The sequence below is a fragment of the Ruditapes philippinarum genome, unplaced genomic scaffold (genome assembly GCF_026571515.1).
Source record: "Ruditapes philippinarum isolate M1 unplaced genomic scaffold, ASM2657151v2 ctg8190_1_1_1_1, whole genome shotgun sequence".
In the NCBI taxonomy this organism is placed as follows: domain Eukaryota; kingdom Metazoa; phylum Mollusca; class Bivalvia; order Venerida; family Veneridae; genus Ruditapes; species Ruditapes philippinarum.
This window is the reverse complement of record NW_026859572.1, coordinates 24,490-42,618: the sequence shown is the minus strand read 5'-3', so window position 1 is coordinate 42,618 and position 18,129 is coordinate 24,490. Positions and strand designations below refer to the sequence as shown.

Here is an 18,129-nt window from a genome sequence, read left to right as displayed (position 1 = left end):
CGTTTTGATACACCCGTTGTTTGCTTCTGATCAGTATCGTAGTAACCTAAATCACATGTGACTTCTGCCGTATCGTTGTATTTAGTGTCACCATTCAAAAGAATCCTATTAGCTGCATGTTCGATCTTGATATTCTGAACGTCTCCACAATCTTAAAGATATTGTATGTTCAGATATAAACATGAAACTGTTCATTGAGTAAGACAATGTGTCAAGCACTTGAAAGTGTTAAGAAATAAGTACTCTCAAGCCGGTGCTACGAGGCGTGAGGGATGTTTGCTGTTTTAATGCTTCCGAGGGATCACATTTCCCAGATATTTGAAAATAACCTTTGTTCTTAGCGGTATCATTAAAATAGAATAAGATAAATGATAAAAATAAAAAATTGGTCTAAATCAGTGAAGCAAAACAGCTAAATTACAGATACATTAATGAATACCTTTTCTGACACATTGAGGTAGATTTGCCCACGTTCCGTTTTCGTTACATCTAACGACAGTGTATGTTATTCCTAGTACCTGGCTTCTATTTAACTCCTTATATCCCTCATCACAACTTATATTTGCCAGCGACGTATAAATTGTGGTTCCGTTGATAAGGTTTCTATCTTTCGCGTTTGACAAATTTAGTTGTTCCAATCTCCCACAATCTTGAAAAAATGTCAATTTTTCTTTCTTCTTTTTAAAAAAAAACTTTTGATAACAAATAAAACACGTTTTTGATAATCTATTTAAGAAAGATAGTTTTAAGTATAAAAGCAATTATTCATGTCTGAAGAAAGACAATGGGGCACATTTTAGCAGCAACACGACGAAACAACATATCATTGTATTATGATAAAAGAAAATATACATTTCCTACCCTTCGGAACGCATTCTGGCACATTGATCCATGTTCCGGTATCAGAACATGTTATTGTTTGGGTTGATATTCCAGCTGTTTGAATTCTTCCTTTAATATAATATCCGTCATCGCAGTCTATATCTGCTATTGATTCAAATTTTGTATCTGTATGTAGACGTCTGTGAACGGCATTAGTTATCGTAATATCTGTTAGGTTTCCACAATCTAATTAAAAAAACGATAATTGAACGAAAAGATTCAAATTTTGTTAACTGACCTTTTTGTCGTTACTCACATATAACAAATTCGACTTGTCAGAAGGATTGAAATGCAAAATAGTTAAAGAAATCATAGAAATTTTCACAAAATTTTCATAATAATTGAAAAAAATCTTAATTGAAAAATAATGAATGTAAACATACATTGCATCATTTAATTATTAATGCTCGCGGTATGGATGATATAATTTTCTTCATTCAAAAGACTGGAGAGGTATTACAATTGTTGGTAAAGTATATATGGAGGAATAGTCATTACTATCAATGTTTATGTTGATGCTAGGGAGTATGTTATATAACATCTCTACTTTAATCATGATGACACACTGTCGTCATTGCATACAAATGTTACGTTATGACACTAATTCAGTCGTGTATCTACAACTGATTAATGAATTAATATAAATTAAAATAGTTTGGATTCTTTCCGCATAGTATTGATGTTAAGTGAGACGCTTCTAGACGTTAAATATCTAAAAGAAATTTAATGAACCAAACACAATTTACCTTTTCTGACACATTTTGGCACTTTAACCCACGTTCCATTCTCAGAACATTTGATCAGTGTAGATGATACCCCCTTCATCTGGGCTTTATTTTTATCATAGTACCCTGTTATACATGTTACAACAGCATTGGCTCCGTATATTGTGTCAGTAAATAGAAGTTTTTTTGCAGCATTTGATATATTTAACATTTCAAGAGATCCGCAATCTGAAACTATAAGACACATTATTTTTAAAGGACCAGCTATCAATTTCGCTTACGGTTTACTTGTATGTCATGCATAGTAGCAGAACTTTTACATTCATTTACTTACATTTATTTTGGGGAGAAAGTGAATACAATTAGTGATGTCGATTCCTTGCTTAGAATATCTGACTGTAGTAGTTGATGTTGCAGTTGGATGATTTTGAGTATATAAACTTTTGAATTTATTCAACCATTACTATCCACAAGGAATGCATCTTGTGCTTAATGTTTTCAGTAACTTATTTCTTCATTTTAAGTTATAATACAGTAAACTCCGCTTAAAACGAACTAATTGGGACATTCAAAATATGTTCCTTATATCCGGAGTTCCTTGTAAGCATAAAGCAAAATAGTTCCTTGTGTCAGGAGTATTTATAGCGAACATATTTAGAATTCTATAACGAACTTTTTGTTTACCATCGTCCTCCATTTTAAGAGCATTTGATTAACAAAAATAAGTCATTTGTAATTCTAGAAATATATCATCCCAGGCATTGTTGTTATCGCTAAATATAATCACTGATTGGTTGTCGGATATATGAACTGATATCACGAGGCGTAGCCCGAGTGATATAATCCTGGGCATCCGGACGACAAACTGTGCTTTTATCAAGCGACAAAATCAATGATTCTGGACATATTTTTACGATTCTAACACGACATCACAAATAAATGTTGTCGTACATGATATCAAGCTAAATTGCGAGTACTTATTTTCAGGGCGTCGCATTTTTAATGGTTACGTCACATATCTAGATATAGAACGTCAACAGTACCGCACTCTGTATAATCTTCATAAAAAGGGTATTTTACATTGTCTGTGGATATTCAAAGTAAAAATTACTTTGAATAATGTTACAAATTTTAATTACTTTAAATATGTAATAAAGTCCCGTTTACGTGATCAATTTTTACAAGTATGGAATGGTGATGTTTTCAATTCGGCTAAGTGTTTAAATTATAGAATATATAAAACTCAATTTAAATTAGAACATTATTTACGATGTTAACCAAGAAATTAAGCAATTACTCTTTGTAAATTTAGATGTCTCAATTCTGACATTCCTATAGAGAAAGATCGCTAATATGGTATTGAAAGAGAAAATAGATCATGCTCACTTTGCAACCAGCAAGAAATAGTTGATGAATTTCATTTTTTTTAATGTAGTTATTTTACTCATGAAAGACACAAATATATCAGTAATTACTATTCAAGGTTTCCTTGTATTTTAAATTTTTAGGCTCATATGTATAGCGACAACAGAAATAACTTATTTAATCCAGCCATTTTTGTTAATGCTGAAATTTTGCTAAGTCAACTTCCTTATTTACTTATTTACTTCTATGCCATGTTTGTTTTATTATTATCTGTTGTAGTGTTTGCTTGTTCACTCTTATGCCCATAAGGGCCATGAGTTTTGTATAAAAATAAATAAAAAAGTGCATAATAACACACACGCTCGGTCCTTTTATATTCAATAGGGAAAAGTGCAGGTCGTGTTAGAATTCTTATTAAGACACAATTTCTCGTAAAATACCATTTTTTCTCGCTATTTCATTCATAGGCGTATAATAAACATGTTTATAAGCTGACATGCGATATATCTTATGAAAACAAATCTCATCAGGGGACTGCGAGATCGATTTTAATGGCTTAAGAAAAAGCAATGATAAAACTATGAAAACTTTTAATATTCATTAAATGACATCTTTTAAATAATGATGAATAATATGTTTGTCAAAATTTTGTATTTTGATATAATTTGCAAATGCAAATGTTAATAATGACAAAATCTTACTATATATAAAAGCCGTTAATATTTTAGAAACAACGTTATACGTACATGTCAAATATGACTTTCCAACAGAACTTTGAAAGGAATAGACGAAAATATGTAAAGCCTAGGAGGCACACTAGTCAATACGTGATAAGAATCGCGTGATACAATTCTAAGATAGAGGCGTATTCATATACAATATTGATTACGGAAGCGTATCAGGGCCTACAGTTGGTGAGATGTTTTGCGCTAAGTCGACTTATTTTTATTCGCATTGAAGATGTTTTTGCATTTCTCAATAAAATTTACCGACAAAGATGAGAAGTTTTAGGCATTGCAACTGAATTTTTCTCGATATGTTTGAAGCTTTTGTCTCTCCGACAAAAATTATGTCGAAATTTCTTGATTTCACGACTTTGCTTAAATATTTAATAAGACGCATAAAGGTTACTCATATTGACAAATAGCTCACGTAATTCAACAAAGTTTTTTTTGCAATGATTAGAAACTTCTACGTATTACGTATTAATCATAACGTCTTCATGGAATGTTTTATGTATTTCGTATAAATCGTATCGTCTTCATGGAATGTTTTATGTATTACGTATAAATCGTATCGTCTTCATGGAATGTTTTATGTATTACGTATAAATCATAACGTCTTCATGGAATGTTTTTGATCAAAACGAGAAGAAACAAGTTGACATGACGAGAACTTTTAGATAAGTGGAGGCCCTAATAAGCTTCCGTAATTGGTACATCAATTAGACATAGATTGAAAAACGAAATATATCGACTTATACGCAATGTCTGTAATCAAAGATGGTAGCAAAGTGTCAAGAAAAATATTGTTTAATCTTATAATACCATAGCAATGAAATGTCGGATCTCCTTTCGGAAAGTCTTTATTGCACGTGCAATTATAACCTCCGTCAAAATTAGTACAAGAAGCTTTTACTCCGCATGTAGATGTATCGTTACATTCGTTAATATCTGTAAAATAAATCATTAGATTTAACGATCTAAAACATGTTATGCAAATCAAAATAATGTTATCTACGCATAGAGGATAGTGGCAACTATTTTGAAGCTTACGACAATAACTACTCAACCACGGACGCCCAAGCGATTTATATCAAAACAAGTAAGTTTAAAGCATGCTTTCTGAATTCAGGCACCTAATTATGGAACAATTAATAAATTGTTGAACTCGTCTTTGATATGAAATATATCAATTCATTGTAAAGAAAATTATTTTCCAACTTCTTTGATACAATGTGTTTATGAAAAATACAAAATTATCATATAATCTTTAGCAGATTTGAATGCCCCTTAAATGTAAGTAATGAATTTGTTTTAAAATGCTCAAACATTTCCATGCATGAAGCATAATTTCTTAAAGTGACATTTTGCCCATTCTTTCACTGTCAAATTATGATAAGTTAATCGTATATTTTAACCGATTGACTATTCTAATGGTGACTGAACAATAATTGATATTCATAAATGTTTCGGATTAAATACAAAAATGCCTAAAATATAGATGGCTGCCCAACTCTGTTTATAAATTTGACATTACCGATATCTCCCGCTGGACATTTATAGATTTATATTAAGGTCACGTTTTATTTATTTCTCACGTGATATTTATCATTAAACTGAAGACAATTATGTTATTTTAATTTCACCTTGACACTCTTGGATTGGCATAATGTCACTTAATTATCTAATGTCACTTTATTGTCATACAATTTCAGGTTTAGATACCATTTTCACAGCGAGTGCCAGTCCATCCTCGATGACAAACACAGACGTACCCTCTATGGTAATTAACACACTGTGATCCTTTCTTATTACATTGACTTTTGTTCCAGTCTGCACACTCATCTATGTCTTTATATTGATATAAACAGTAAATAGATAGAAACAAACATATTGTATATTAACTGAATAGAACTTCATCTAATCACACTTTCATTGTTTTCAAATGCGATGACGTACTTCCCTGCTCATCACAGTATTTATTTCAATAAACTAAATTCATATCGCACAAACAAATATATTGCTTTCCGCGGAACAAAATAACTCTTTTACAGTGTTCTGAAAACATTGTTTATGTTTTGAAAAATTCAGTTGAGTTATATCAAGTAACAAAACACAAACAGTATGATAATGAATGACATAAAGGAAGTGATATGAAAAGAGTGAGATAATTAATAAGTTAATGATATAAAGAGCATGATAAACTGTGAGTTGTTGCAGTGAATGATATACAGTGAGTGTAAAACACCGAATATTGTGAAGTTAGTAATTCGCGGTGAGCGATAATAAGTGAGTGATATTCAGTAAGTGACATAATATTATAATATTTGCCACAGAGTGAATAATATACTGTGGGTGCTATACAGTGAGTGATACTCAGTGAGTGACATACAATATTTGCCACACAGTGAAAAATATACTGCGGTTGATATACAATGAGTGATCTACAATGAGTATTATTATATGTTCTAAATTTAGCTGCAATTTCATTGGTCCAAACAGTAGTCAACAGAACTTTTTATAAAATCGTATTCACTAGGTGTTGTATCATATTCACTGGCTGAATTGGATTTTCCAAGTCTAAAAATAGATTGAGACACATATTGAATGACCATACACCGTAGACCGTTAATTACGCGTGTTAATTAAAAAATTATTTTTGCGTTTTGTTCTTTATAGCATATTTCTCGATAAAAATATCATTACTTAACTATTATACTTAAAGGCTACACTGCAATTATGAATATAAACTTGAATTTCTTATGGATGTGCAGCGTTCGCGAAGTCGTTGCGCGCCTAACAATTGGGTCCTTTGTCCCACGCTTCAACGAGGAAAAAATTGTACATGTATATGAGGTTGTACTCTTTGTGTTTTTTTTTTTAAATTCTTAGCCTATTCATATAATAAAACAATTATTGACTAGTGAGTCAATAATTGTACTAGTGAGTAAATAATTGTACAAGAAAAGTATTGATGCAAAGCATAAAAGGCGACGCCTAATAAAATTGATCACGTTTTGCACCTAAATACTTAACAAAAGATGTGTACTTTATAGCAGTACCATTACATGTGACCTGGAGGCTAGGCCCAGTTTAAGTTGAAACTTTAACAAAAAAGAATAGACTCTGTCTTGCCAGTATAGTGTGATCACCTGTATTAATGCCTTTTGTAGATCTAAAAGTATCATGCAGTACTGCCTTTGTCCATTTTAAATTTAATACAATCTGTTAAATGAATCAATAATGTGTCAGTTGAAAAACCACTTCTAAATCCTGGCTGAAACTCTGACCATGAATCGAACACATGACTGTCAGGAGACCAACTGAGCTATCAGGTCGGCTACACATTTTCTCTTTAATAATAAAACAGTTCTAAACCACAAATTATTTCCCCACTGTATTGATTTGTGTCCTTGAATTTCTGATGTTTTCAGAGCATAGTGAATGAAACTCAGGTTTATATGCAGTCACAGGATGAGAAAAACTTTCAGCTTGACAAGAACTCGAACCTGTGACCCACAGAATAATGTACCGCAGCTGTAGCGATTGAGCTATCTGGCAGCTTATACAGTTTCTCCCTTAAATAGTGAACAGGTTTAAACCGAGACAGATACTTTTAGATTTTTAAATCAACAGGTAGATTAATTCTTAATTAAATAAATAAGAAGAAAAAACCTCACATACTCATAGTTTTAATATAAAAAAAAATAATTTATATATTTTATAATTATTTTTACTAAAAAGGGCTTAGACAGTTTTATATCTTCTGTGTCGATGGACCAAAGGATTATGTGAAAATATTGGAAATGGAATAATATACATGGTGATTATCACGGTAGGGGTGCGGATTTTTTCCGGCGAACATTTTTATCTTGTGTATTATTATACATGTTGAAATATGAATTTTTTTCAAAACGGCTTCAATTTTTTTTGATATATATGATCAGTACATAATTTTATGCTGGGATTGACAAATATGCATTTTATTTGGATTTTAAAGGCGTTTTGAGCTCCAAACCCCAAGTGTATTATTATACATGTTGAAATATGATTTTTTTTTCAAAACGGCTTATATCAAGTATTTTTGATATATATAATCAGTACATATGCTGGGATTGACAAATATGCATTTTATTTGGATTTTAAAGGCGTTTTGAGCTCCAAACCCCAAGTGTCTGTGACAATTATTAGCCAGCTAACACTGGGTATAAACATCTATAACCTGTAGACTAATCGCTACATGTATTATCATTTATAAATTTAAATGCAAGTCTCATCCATCATAAAATACAGAAATACACATTATATCCATATACTAAGATACACATGTATGCACATTTCATTAACAATTCCCAGTTTCCATTAAGAATAAATATAACATCCTATTTACATTGGTACTTGGATGGAATTCATAATCTTGTAGAAATCTTGTAGAAAGAAAACTATAATGTATAGTATAAAAGTAAAATAAAACATGAATAGTCTATATTATATAATAAAAATTGAGTTGTGTGAGTGTCTAAACATTAAATGCATAATTCTTACAGTAACAAATACTGTCCCTCTTTGAACCTACCATTAGACTTTACTATATAACTAACTGCATATATATCAAGTATTTAAATTTGATAACTTCAGGATGATATCTTTCTCTGTTTTAATATATATGGACATGCGCATAGCTAAATGAAGAGTACTTCAGCAATGACTACGGAAAATAAACAACAGAGACTTGCCGTAGAGAAAATTAAATTTGCTTTTACAAGAAAAGTTGACACTTGAGAGAAAAATCCGGAAAAAATCTCGAGGGTGACTTTTTTTAGTTAACAAAAAAGTTTTAATTTTTATTCAACGTCGTTTTGTTAATTTATGCAAGGCAAAAGTTCATTTCCTTTTTTAATGGGGCAGACTTATAGTGTACTTTAACGCTATGTGTATATATAACGCAAATGACGCCACGTCTAAGTGTTATAACACTAGTGTAATATCGATTTTACTATATGGCTTTATTTTATGCTTTTTAGTGGATAACTGATTTATCCATGAAAATTATATTTGATAATTTCACAGTGAAAATTATCAATATATAATTTCACACTTTTCAATGACGAATCTACTTTTTTAAGATTATCCCAATGTGGTTCCTCAATTTTATTTTTGCTGACAATTTTGAAAATGTCAGGCTGTTTAGAGAAAAACAAAGCTGAAATTGATAAATAACGTAAATGTAAAAAGTAATAAAAAGAAGAAAACTTACATCTATTCATATATTTTAGTACATTACCAATCACCAAATGTCGTCTCTTAATTTTTTTGTTTCATTTTTACAGTCTGAAAAATAGATTCCTTCCACATGCAAATCTGCTCTTGATGACATTTGGGCATATTCAAGTATCATACCAGCAATAACTGCCGTATGCTTTATAGAAACTTGAAAAGCAATTAAAGCCATCAGCCCAAAGAATAAGTTAACAACCCAACGTTCGAAAAGCAGCCTTTCACTTCCAATTTCTTAGCGGTTTTTTTTTTAAATATAATTTACACATCTGTTAACACTTAAATATTGTCTATTACAATCCTCAAATATAAGTTTTCTTTCTTTTAAAAAGGTGTACGACTAACAAATCCAAATGATATCCCTCTGAATCATACACAATTATTTTCCTCCAGTGAAATACACAACTTTTAAAAATGGCGGCCGCTTACATATAAAAGAGCCAGGTCTAATATAAATTCGCAGTAAGGAACAGAAATATGGATGGATGGTTCGACTTTTCTCCTACTAGAAATATTTGATTTTATAATTAACACAAGCGATCGTTCATATTTTTTAATAAAATGAATAATATCACCGCCATTTAACGTTGATTATCGAACTTATTTTTTAGCCCAAGACTTCTTGTGTTTGATGAGAAATTTAACTAATACATGTACATAATAGAGGCTACCAGTGGGGAAAACAGATTTTAATATTAAAGTTAATATCAAGGAAATTTTGTTTTAGCTTGCTTTTGAGCATATAATAGAAAATTTGTTTGTGTGTTGTGTAAGATAAAATTTTATTTCATCTCGTGAACTTAAAAAAAGTATTCTCACTCGTGGCTAAGCAACTCGTGAGAATACTGTTTTTAAAGCTCACTTCATCTTACACGCAAACAAACAAATATCCTCTATTTATTACACTCCTACGCTGCAGTTTATGTGAGTGATATTCAATGAGTGATATTCAATAAAATCGACTGATGAGACACGATTTAATTTTATTACATGGTGCAAACTACAGAAATAAAACAAAAACCTGACTTATAGACATATATCTGTACAAATGATACTTCCCATTACATTTTTAAAAAAAATAATGTTGATAGCACTAGACTTTAGTGCTAATATTTTCAAAATAATATTTCAAAAATCACTTAAAACTTTTTTGGCAACGACGAACACAATTAACGTAGTTGAGTTACCCCTTGGGTTTCAAAAGTATATTGAGAATATTTCTTAAATAAAAGATGTGTTTGCTCAAACGTTCTTGTCGACCTCGAGTTATTATTTTTCAATATCTTTCATTCATAGTATTTGTCATCTTAAAAAGAAATAAGAAACATTTAAGTGATCGGATAAACGCCATACCTTGACAGTCTCGACCGGTTTCCCCATTCTTGGAATTATCGGTGTACTTGTCTGGACACTTGCATGTGTAAGACCCCTCAGTGTTGCTACAGATAGCTTGCAAGTCACAGTCGTTTGTGTAACGAGCACATTCATTTATGTCTTTTATAAAGTGAAAAATTACATGTATTATTTAAAAGGTATTAGTTGTTTATAAACAGCGTAAAAATAACATTAGGCCAGGGTTTGTGAGTAATAGTGAAATATCATCCAGAGGAAAATACTGTTTTTCCATGAGACGTTTGCGATTATTATCATTTTTATTCACATTACATTTTATAATTATGCAAACATTTCCAAGAAAGTCATTTACATGAACCAATTCTAATACATAGAAATAACTTATAACTCGATCGAAAATTATAGTGACTGTTTTGTGTGGTGGGTTTGTGTTTCCAAACTGACCGACTTTTCACAGTATGTCCTCAATATTTATTCTCAAAATTGAATAACCAACTTCCAAAAATATGTTACTAGTTGAATTTCTGTCAAGGTTATCAAAGTTTTTTTTTCTCACAGATACATTTATATATCAATATACTGTACGTACCTTTGCAAAGAGGGGCACGTGTGCTCCAATTTCAACTTGAGTTACATGTGGCAAAAACGGCGTCGGTTGTTTCGTATCCCGCATTACAGCTATATGTAACGTTATCTTTATATTTAGTGCCCGTTATGGACTTTGATCCATGGATTATTTCATTCGGATACCCACAGTCTGAGACGTTATTTAAAGAAAGTATATTATTAATATAAACATGCATGTAACTAAAGAACATCTCAGTTCATTTATATAGTCGCTGCTGCTGTTTATAAGACACTAGTATCAAAATTAATCAAAAACAAAATCAGGCACAAAAATATTACCAAGAAATTTAATAATTTTATACAACTAAATCATCGAATCTATTATTTACACAAAGATATTTAATTAGAAACACTATTTTATACCATGTTATGTATACTGCCGGTACATTCCAATTGTTTCCAGCACGATATATTTATTTTTAACAGAGCAGTCAATGATTGAAAGTTTCCTATTCTGTATGAAATCGAATGTGCCAGCACAAAAATTACATGATCTTAAATGTATATCATGCCTCAGAAATAAAGAATGGTTTACTTCTTTAGAATGGGCAAACATAAATTAATGTTTAGATATTTAGAAAATGTTTTTGAGAACTGTTAGGTGTTTGATATCTGAAAAAATAGCGATAAATGCAAAACATTTTATCATTTAAGTAGCAAAATGAGAACAAAGTACTACTTTGATTTCCGTACATATTACTTATTCACTACACAATATTAACAGATGAAAAAGATGGTTCCGGGAATGAGCGAAATCCTAACCTTTTGGAATTTCAAAATCAAAAAATTAAATCAAAAAATTAAAAAGCTTTTGAGAAATAAAAATTAGAGCATTTCTAAGGCACAGTATGCCTTAATTTGTTGGATTTTGAAGGGGACCGCAGTCTTAAAAATCAACATAAGACACTTATTTGACTCAATTGACAAAATGTATTAGTCTTACAGTCTTTAAACCGCTCAGCAAAAAGGACAAAGTCCATGAGCAAATCAGATTGAATTTTTTTCCGTATCCTAGTACAATAATGAATAGTTTATCTAATCAATCACCGTAGTTATCGACTCTCATGATTTAATTACTATGTCTATTAACCCAAACGTAACATTTTCTACAACAACGCTCTAAAAATCAATGAAAGTGTCTGAAAAAAAATACGCTTAAAGTTATTCACTTAACTGATTATATTAAGTGACTGTATATTAAACAGTAAAAACAAGAAACAAAGAAACCGGACACAAATCATGATTATATTTGATCACATTTTGATTCTTTAATTCAATACAATAGCATTGTAAACAGGAATTTGGAAATCGGAAGAATTATTTTGTCATACTAAATTGGACATGCAAATTCATTTTTTAACAAGTAACATGTACAAATTACGTACCTTTTATATTACATGTTGGAATTGTTCCACTCCATGATCCATTGGCCTGACAAATTGTTGTGTCTGATCCACTTAGATCAAATCCTTTATCGCACACGTATCTTGCAATCGACAAGTAAGTTGTTCCATTGATAGCCGTAGCGTTACCGTTAATTGGTCCAATAGGTGAATGGCAGTCTAAATACAATACGACAATCAAATATATGAAGGGAAAAAAATCTGAAAAAGGGAGGAGGGAAGCAATGAAAACATCAAAATCATAAGAACTTTGCAGACTCGATGTGAATGAGAATATTCATGAGAGATAAATAAAAGTAAACGTAAATGTAAACGTTTAGTTGCATGTTTGGAATATATGCTTATTTTAATTTCAGGGAATAAGATTCAATATTGCATCTCTCACGCCCCCTAGCAGCGGTATTCAATCTTCAACACTAACGGGCGGCATTAATGATCCCGAAGAACCAGAACAATATAACAACACTGAAGTGAAATGCAGGGCAACATTTTATAGCTGCCAATACGGCACTTGACACCTATTGTTGTGAAAAAACGAGAAATGTCTCTGAAGTAATGAAAGCAAAAACAAGCAATTCTTTGTAATATATAGTAATCTTATATTAAAATTTTACGTAAGTTGGTTGCGAGTATATAGCAATGTATCTCAGTATTGACATCTAGCAGCATTTTTGATGGCTTCACATTTTATTTAGCAGAAAATGGTTAACACTGACCATTGTGTACTTGTTGTTCTTCCTATTAATAATTGTCCTTGTTAACAACAATTTATTTATTCGTAAATGTTTTTTTAGCAAAATGTCAGTTCTTTTTGCAATACTTTTTATGTAAATAAAAACATGATATAAAATACAATTTCAATAATACCTCGGTATATGAATGCATGCAGTGGGGAAATATTTTATGGACGGACGATGACGAGATACCATTGATTGAACAGTTATATAATTTTTGTGAATTTTAAAATGTTAAGAAGACAATATCTTCCAGATAAAGGTATTTACCGCTCAACTTGTATTTGTGGATTTGTAACTTTAAAAATTTACGAACATAAGTCTTTTTAAGTCTTTATAATTGTAAGTCTAGTACTAATTTTCAAAAGGAGGGCTCGAAATAGTTAAAATTAGTGTCAAGTGTTATTCAAAAAGTCATTTTGTCATACTCAAATTAAAAAAACATTTCGATTAATTAATATTGTTCATAATAATTTGCGATAAAGCGCTTACCATTTATTATACACGAAGTATTGTATATTGTCCATGTTCCGTTTTCAGTGCATTTGGTACTGTCGTCACCTTCCAATGTAAAACCTAAGTCACACGTGAATGTTGAAACAGACTCGTATGTTGTTCCGTTAGTTGTACTAACATTTCCATTTTCAAGATCCGGAGGACTCTTGCAGTCTTGTAATTTTCAGAGAACAATATTTCAGTCCATCATAATATTAACTTCATGTATTCGTTTTACTCTTTTTTTATTGTTGAGAAACTCTTTGAAAAAATGCATTGCATATATAACAATAGAACTTACAATAAAACTTATTTGTTAAAACTTTTACTTGTTGTTAATAAAATATCATGATTCAGTCATATCTGTTTTTATAAGATTTTTGTTCTTATTATAATACATGACAATAGTCTAAAACAAAAAACTCTGTTTTCCTATTTGTTTTTTTATATTTATATTTTTCATTTTTTATTCTTATTGTTTTTATTTGTTTATAATCTAAAACAAAAAAACACCATTCAACCAAATATGTTAGGTATATCATGATGAACAGCCTGAAAAACTAATGTCTTATACAATATTTAAGTAGTGTGTAATAAGAAATGCTTACCCTTAATTTTGCATTCTGGGTTGCTTGTCCATTGACCAGAGGCATTACATCTTGCTATTTTATCATCAGTCAGTTCATAGCCCGTTGAACATTTAAAGAATGCAGTTGCCCTGAAGGTTGTCTTATTTGAAATTAGTGATACCGATCCATGTATGGGTTGAATTATTTCCCCACAATCTTAAAATGAAAATATAACAGTTGAAATCACATAAATTTCTTTGTAAAAACAGTACCAAACAAAAACAATCTTATGTACCATCAATATTCATGGTCAAATCTCAAAACATAATCTTCAAAAGCGTATGTCTGATAGTTATACATACATAAGAAATGGAAAACAAAATGTTCCTCTCTTGCTTTTAGTCCATGTAGCGCAAACTTGTGTTCACTGACCTGTTTTCTTCAACATACTTTAACAAACATCAGTCTTATACATTTAGAAGAACCCATGCCATGATAAAACAATTAAACTGCATCTCATCAAACGATGATCATTTATTCTTCAGAACAATTATAAAAATAGCATTTTTTTGTATGTAAATTTTCTAAAAGGAAGCATGACTATACAATATTATCTTAAAATGATTCATATTTCTGGCGGTATGACTAGATATTTATTTGAACAAACTTGGTAGACACCCATTAGAAGATGTTGAAATGCTAAATATCTTAGCTCTAGCTCTATGGGTTCTTTAAAAGAAGATTTTTTAAGTTTTTACTATATGCATATAGGGAAAATCAATGACCCCCTGGGGCGGGGCCAATTTTGACCCCAGGGCTTTTATCTGAACAAACTTTGTAGACACTCACTAGAAGATGTTTCATGCTTAATATCTAAACTCTAGCTATGTGGGTTTTTTCAAAGAAGATTTTTTAAGTTTTTGCTATACACATATAAGGAAAATCAATGAACCCCGGGGCGGGGCCAATTTTGACCCCAGAGCTTTTATTTGAACAAGCTTTGTAGACAACCATTAGAACATGTTTCATGTTAAATAGCTTAGCTCTAGCTCATTGAGTTCTTTAAAAGAAGATTTTTTAAGTTTTTACTATATGCATATAGGGAAAATCAATGACCCCCTGGGGCGAGCCAATTTTGACCCCAGGGCTTTTATTTGAACAAACTTGGTAGACACCCATTAGAAGATGTTTCATGCTAAATATCTTAGCTCTAGCTCTATGGGTTCTTTAAAAGAAGATTTTTTAAGTTTTTACTATATGCATATAGGGAAAATCAATGACCCCCTGGGGCGGGGCCAATTTTGACCCCAGGGCTTTTATTTGAACAAACTTGGTAGACACTCACTAGAAGATGTTTTATGCCAAATATCTAAACTCTAGCTATTTGGGTTTTTTAAAAGAAGATATTTAAAGTTTTTTCTTTTGGTTGCCATGGCAACCAGAGTTCTGCATGGAATTAAATTCTTTGAACAATTTTTAAAGGTGACCACCAAAGGAACATTCCTATGAAGTTTGGTTGAAATTGGCTTAGTGGTTTATGAGGAGATGTCATTTAAAGTAAAAGTTTACGGACGGACGACGGACGGACGGACGCCGGACGAAATGCGATCACAAAAGCTCACCATGTCACTTTGTGACAGGTGAGCTAAAAATAGTCGGCCCTTTCCTGTCACTCTTATTAAGTCATTTCCGATCAGTTAATTAGGACTGGCCGAATTTCGTACGAAATCTTAACCATTTTTAATGTAAGATATATGTGTATTTTCTATATTTATTTGTAATTATGTTTATTAAAATCTTTCAAAAATGCATTATGTACAACGATGGTATATGCAGCCCTTTCCGATCATGTAAAGTCCTTTCCGGCCAGTGCGGTTTTAGGGCTGATTGATTTTTTCTCAAAATCATACTGATTTTTAAAAAAAAGATATCAATTTATTCAGATATGTATTTGTTACAATAAGTTGTAATTATATTTCTTGAAATGTTTTGAAAGTCCTTTCCGCGGAAAGAGGCCCTTTACGGTGTCTAGTCATACCCTATTTCTGTTGTTGTTTTATATTTCAAACATTAATCTGTCTTATAGCCACATCTCATGCTTTATGTATAGATTTGAGCGTCACAAACTGTGATATGCATTCGGATATATATCACATAGAGCTATTTTAGCCGTCAAATCAAATAATCCGTTGTAGAGATACACTCTGTAAATTGTCGTCGGTGGGAGTCAGACATATCAATAGTAACTATCATGTAACAAACAATAACAAAAGATTTTCGAATATACTACAAGTGGAATATCAGTTTCTATATTATTTAGATAGAACGTATGCGAACTGATGTAGTTGTTTAACAGTAATGGAATTTGTAGAAAAACGTTTATGCAAATTACGTTTCCCAACGTTTAAAATTAAAAAAAGGTTTTTTTCATAATTATTCAAGTTAAAAAGTACAAGTAATCAAAACAAACCTTTAACATTACAAGTTGGTGGTTCTGAGTCCCATGTACCGTCAAGTTTGCAAATTAGTGTATGACTTCCATTTAATGTGTACCCCATATTGCATTCATAAATCGCACGTGGCTCAAATGTTGTGTTAACAGAGCCATGATCTATATCTTCAGCTTGGTGACATTCTTAATTCAAATAGTTATCATATTATTACAGTTGTCACATTCCGAACCAAAATAGCACTTATGTTATAGGCTTGATTCACATTAAAACAAAAGAAAAATAAGCTCAGATATTTTCTTCATCAAAAAATAATTAAAACTCAATCTAAAAGATCTGAGACGATAAAAAAAGATCAAAAAAGTAATAACAACTCGGATTTTTACATTCACAATCATAATAATGATAATGATAATAATTCAACTGAGTATCTTAAAACGGGATATAAAGAATTCTTATATCAAAGTATGAATGAAAAAATATATCATGTTCATGATATCTTACTATTTTGAGTACAATTCACAGTGTATTTCTTCCACTTTCCATCTGGCATGCACTTTGAAGAGTTATCCCCATGTAGAGTGTATCCAGGATGGCATTTGAATTCAACGATGGCTTCAAATTTTGTACCATTTGGAGCAGAAACAAAGCCGTCTTGCGGAACATTTGGCATCCCACAATCTATGTAGATGTTAGTGTATGATAAACGTCAAGTTAGTGAAACACGTTTGTAACAAATAGGTTTTGAAATGTGCAAGTCGATTTTTATCAACAATGATGAATAATTATAAAGTTTTTGATAATAAAACGATGCCTTAACTACATGTTTATACCTGACTTGATTAATATCATTGAATAATTTCATCTAAAATACAACATTTACACAAACATTGTTACCAAATGGTAGCGCGAGGAAACAGTGTACGTGTACAATGGTGTGTTGTTGCACATAGATATATGTTCAAATGATGATTACAAAAATATATTCACTTTATAGTCAATATTCGATAAGTTGATGACATGTACAAACGTGAGTTAAAGAAATTCCATGTAAACCAACTGGATTTTTTTATTGGAAAGAGAATGATTTTGTTATATTTATTACGAATGAAAAAAATAACTTTAACCGAATGGTATTTAAAATCTCGTACTGCATTCAGTGTATTCTACAGTTTCTATAATTATTGAAACAAAATTTTCTAATTCATGCAGATCTTATAGCAGGATATAATAGCTGGAAGAAATTAAAGGTATTCAGGCATATCTGTCCTACATGAACACTGTGACATAATGCCTGTAAGTATCATAAAAAGTTAAACAGATAAATAGAATAAATCATTTACCAAAAAGGTAAAGTAAATATTTGCAAAAACATTACTTGCTCAGAGTTTTAGTTTTATAAGTTTAAATTACTTGGTATAATAATGAAGTAATTTAATCTCCAATACAAGTTGCTGTACATTTTAAAGTGGAATTTAAACCTTTTATTTCGCAATAAGTTGTATTGTAATCCCAGTTTCCTGAAGC

General features: G+C 30.9%; 1 protein-coding gene across 1 annotated transcript; it reads right to left on the bottom strand.

Annotated features, from left to right (window-relative positions):
- Positions 1-11: 11 nt before the first annotated feature.
- Positions 12-16,710, bottom strand: LOC132757089 (CUB and sushi domain-containing protein 3-like; the record flags this gene model as incomplete). The annotated part of the gene is made up of 10 exons (XM_060748273.1): positions 16,623-16,710; positions 14,192-14,368; positions 13,581-13,757; positions 12,337-12,513; positions 10,325-10,465; positions 4,520-4,645; positions 1,629-1,733; positions 862-1,068; positions 440-649; positions 12-151 (listed from the first exon to the last, which is right to left on the bottom strand). Coding segments are annotated over exons 1-10 (1,548 nt in total), but the record flags the coding sequence as incomplete, so codon positions are not given.
- Positions 16,711-18,129: the final 1,419 nt, after the last annotated feature.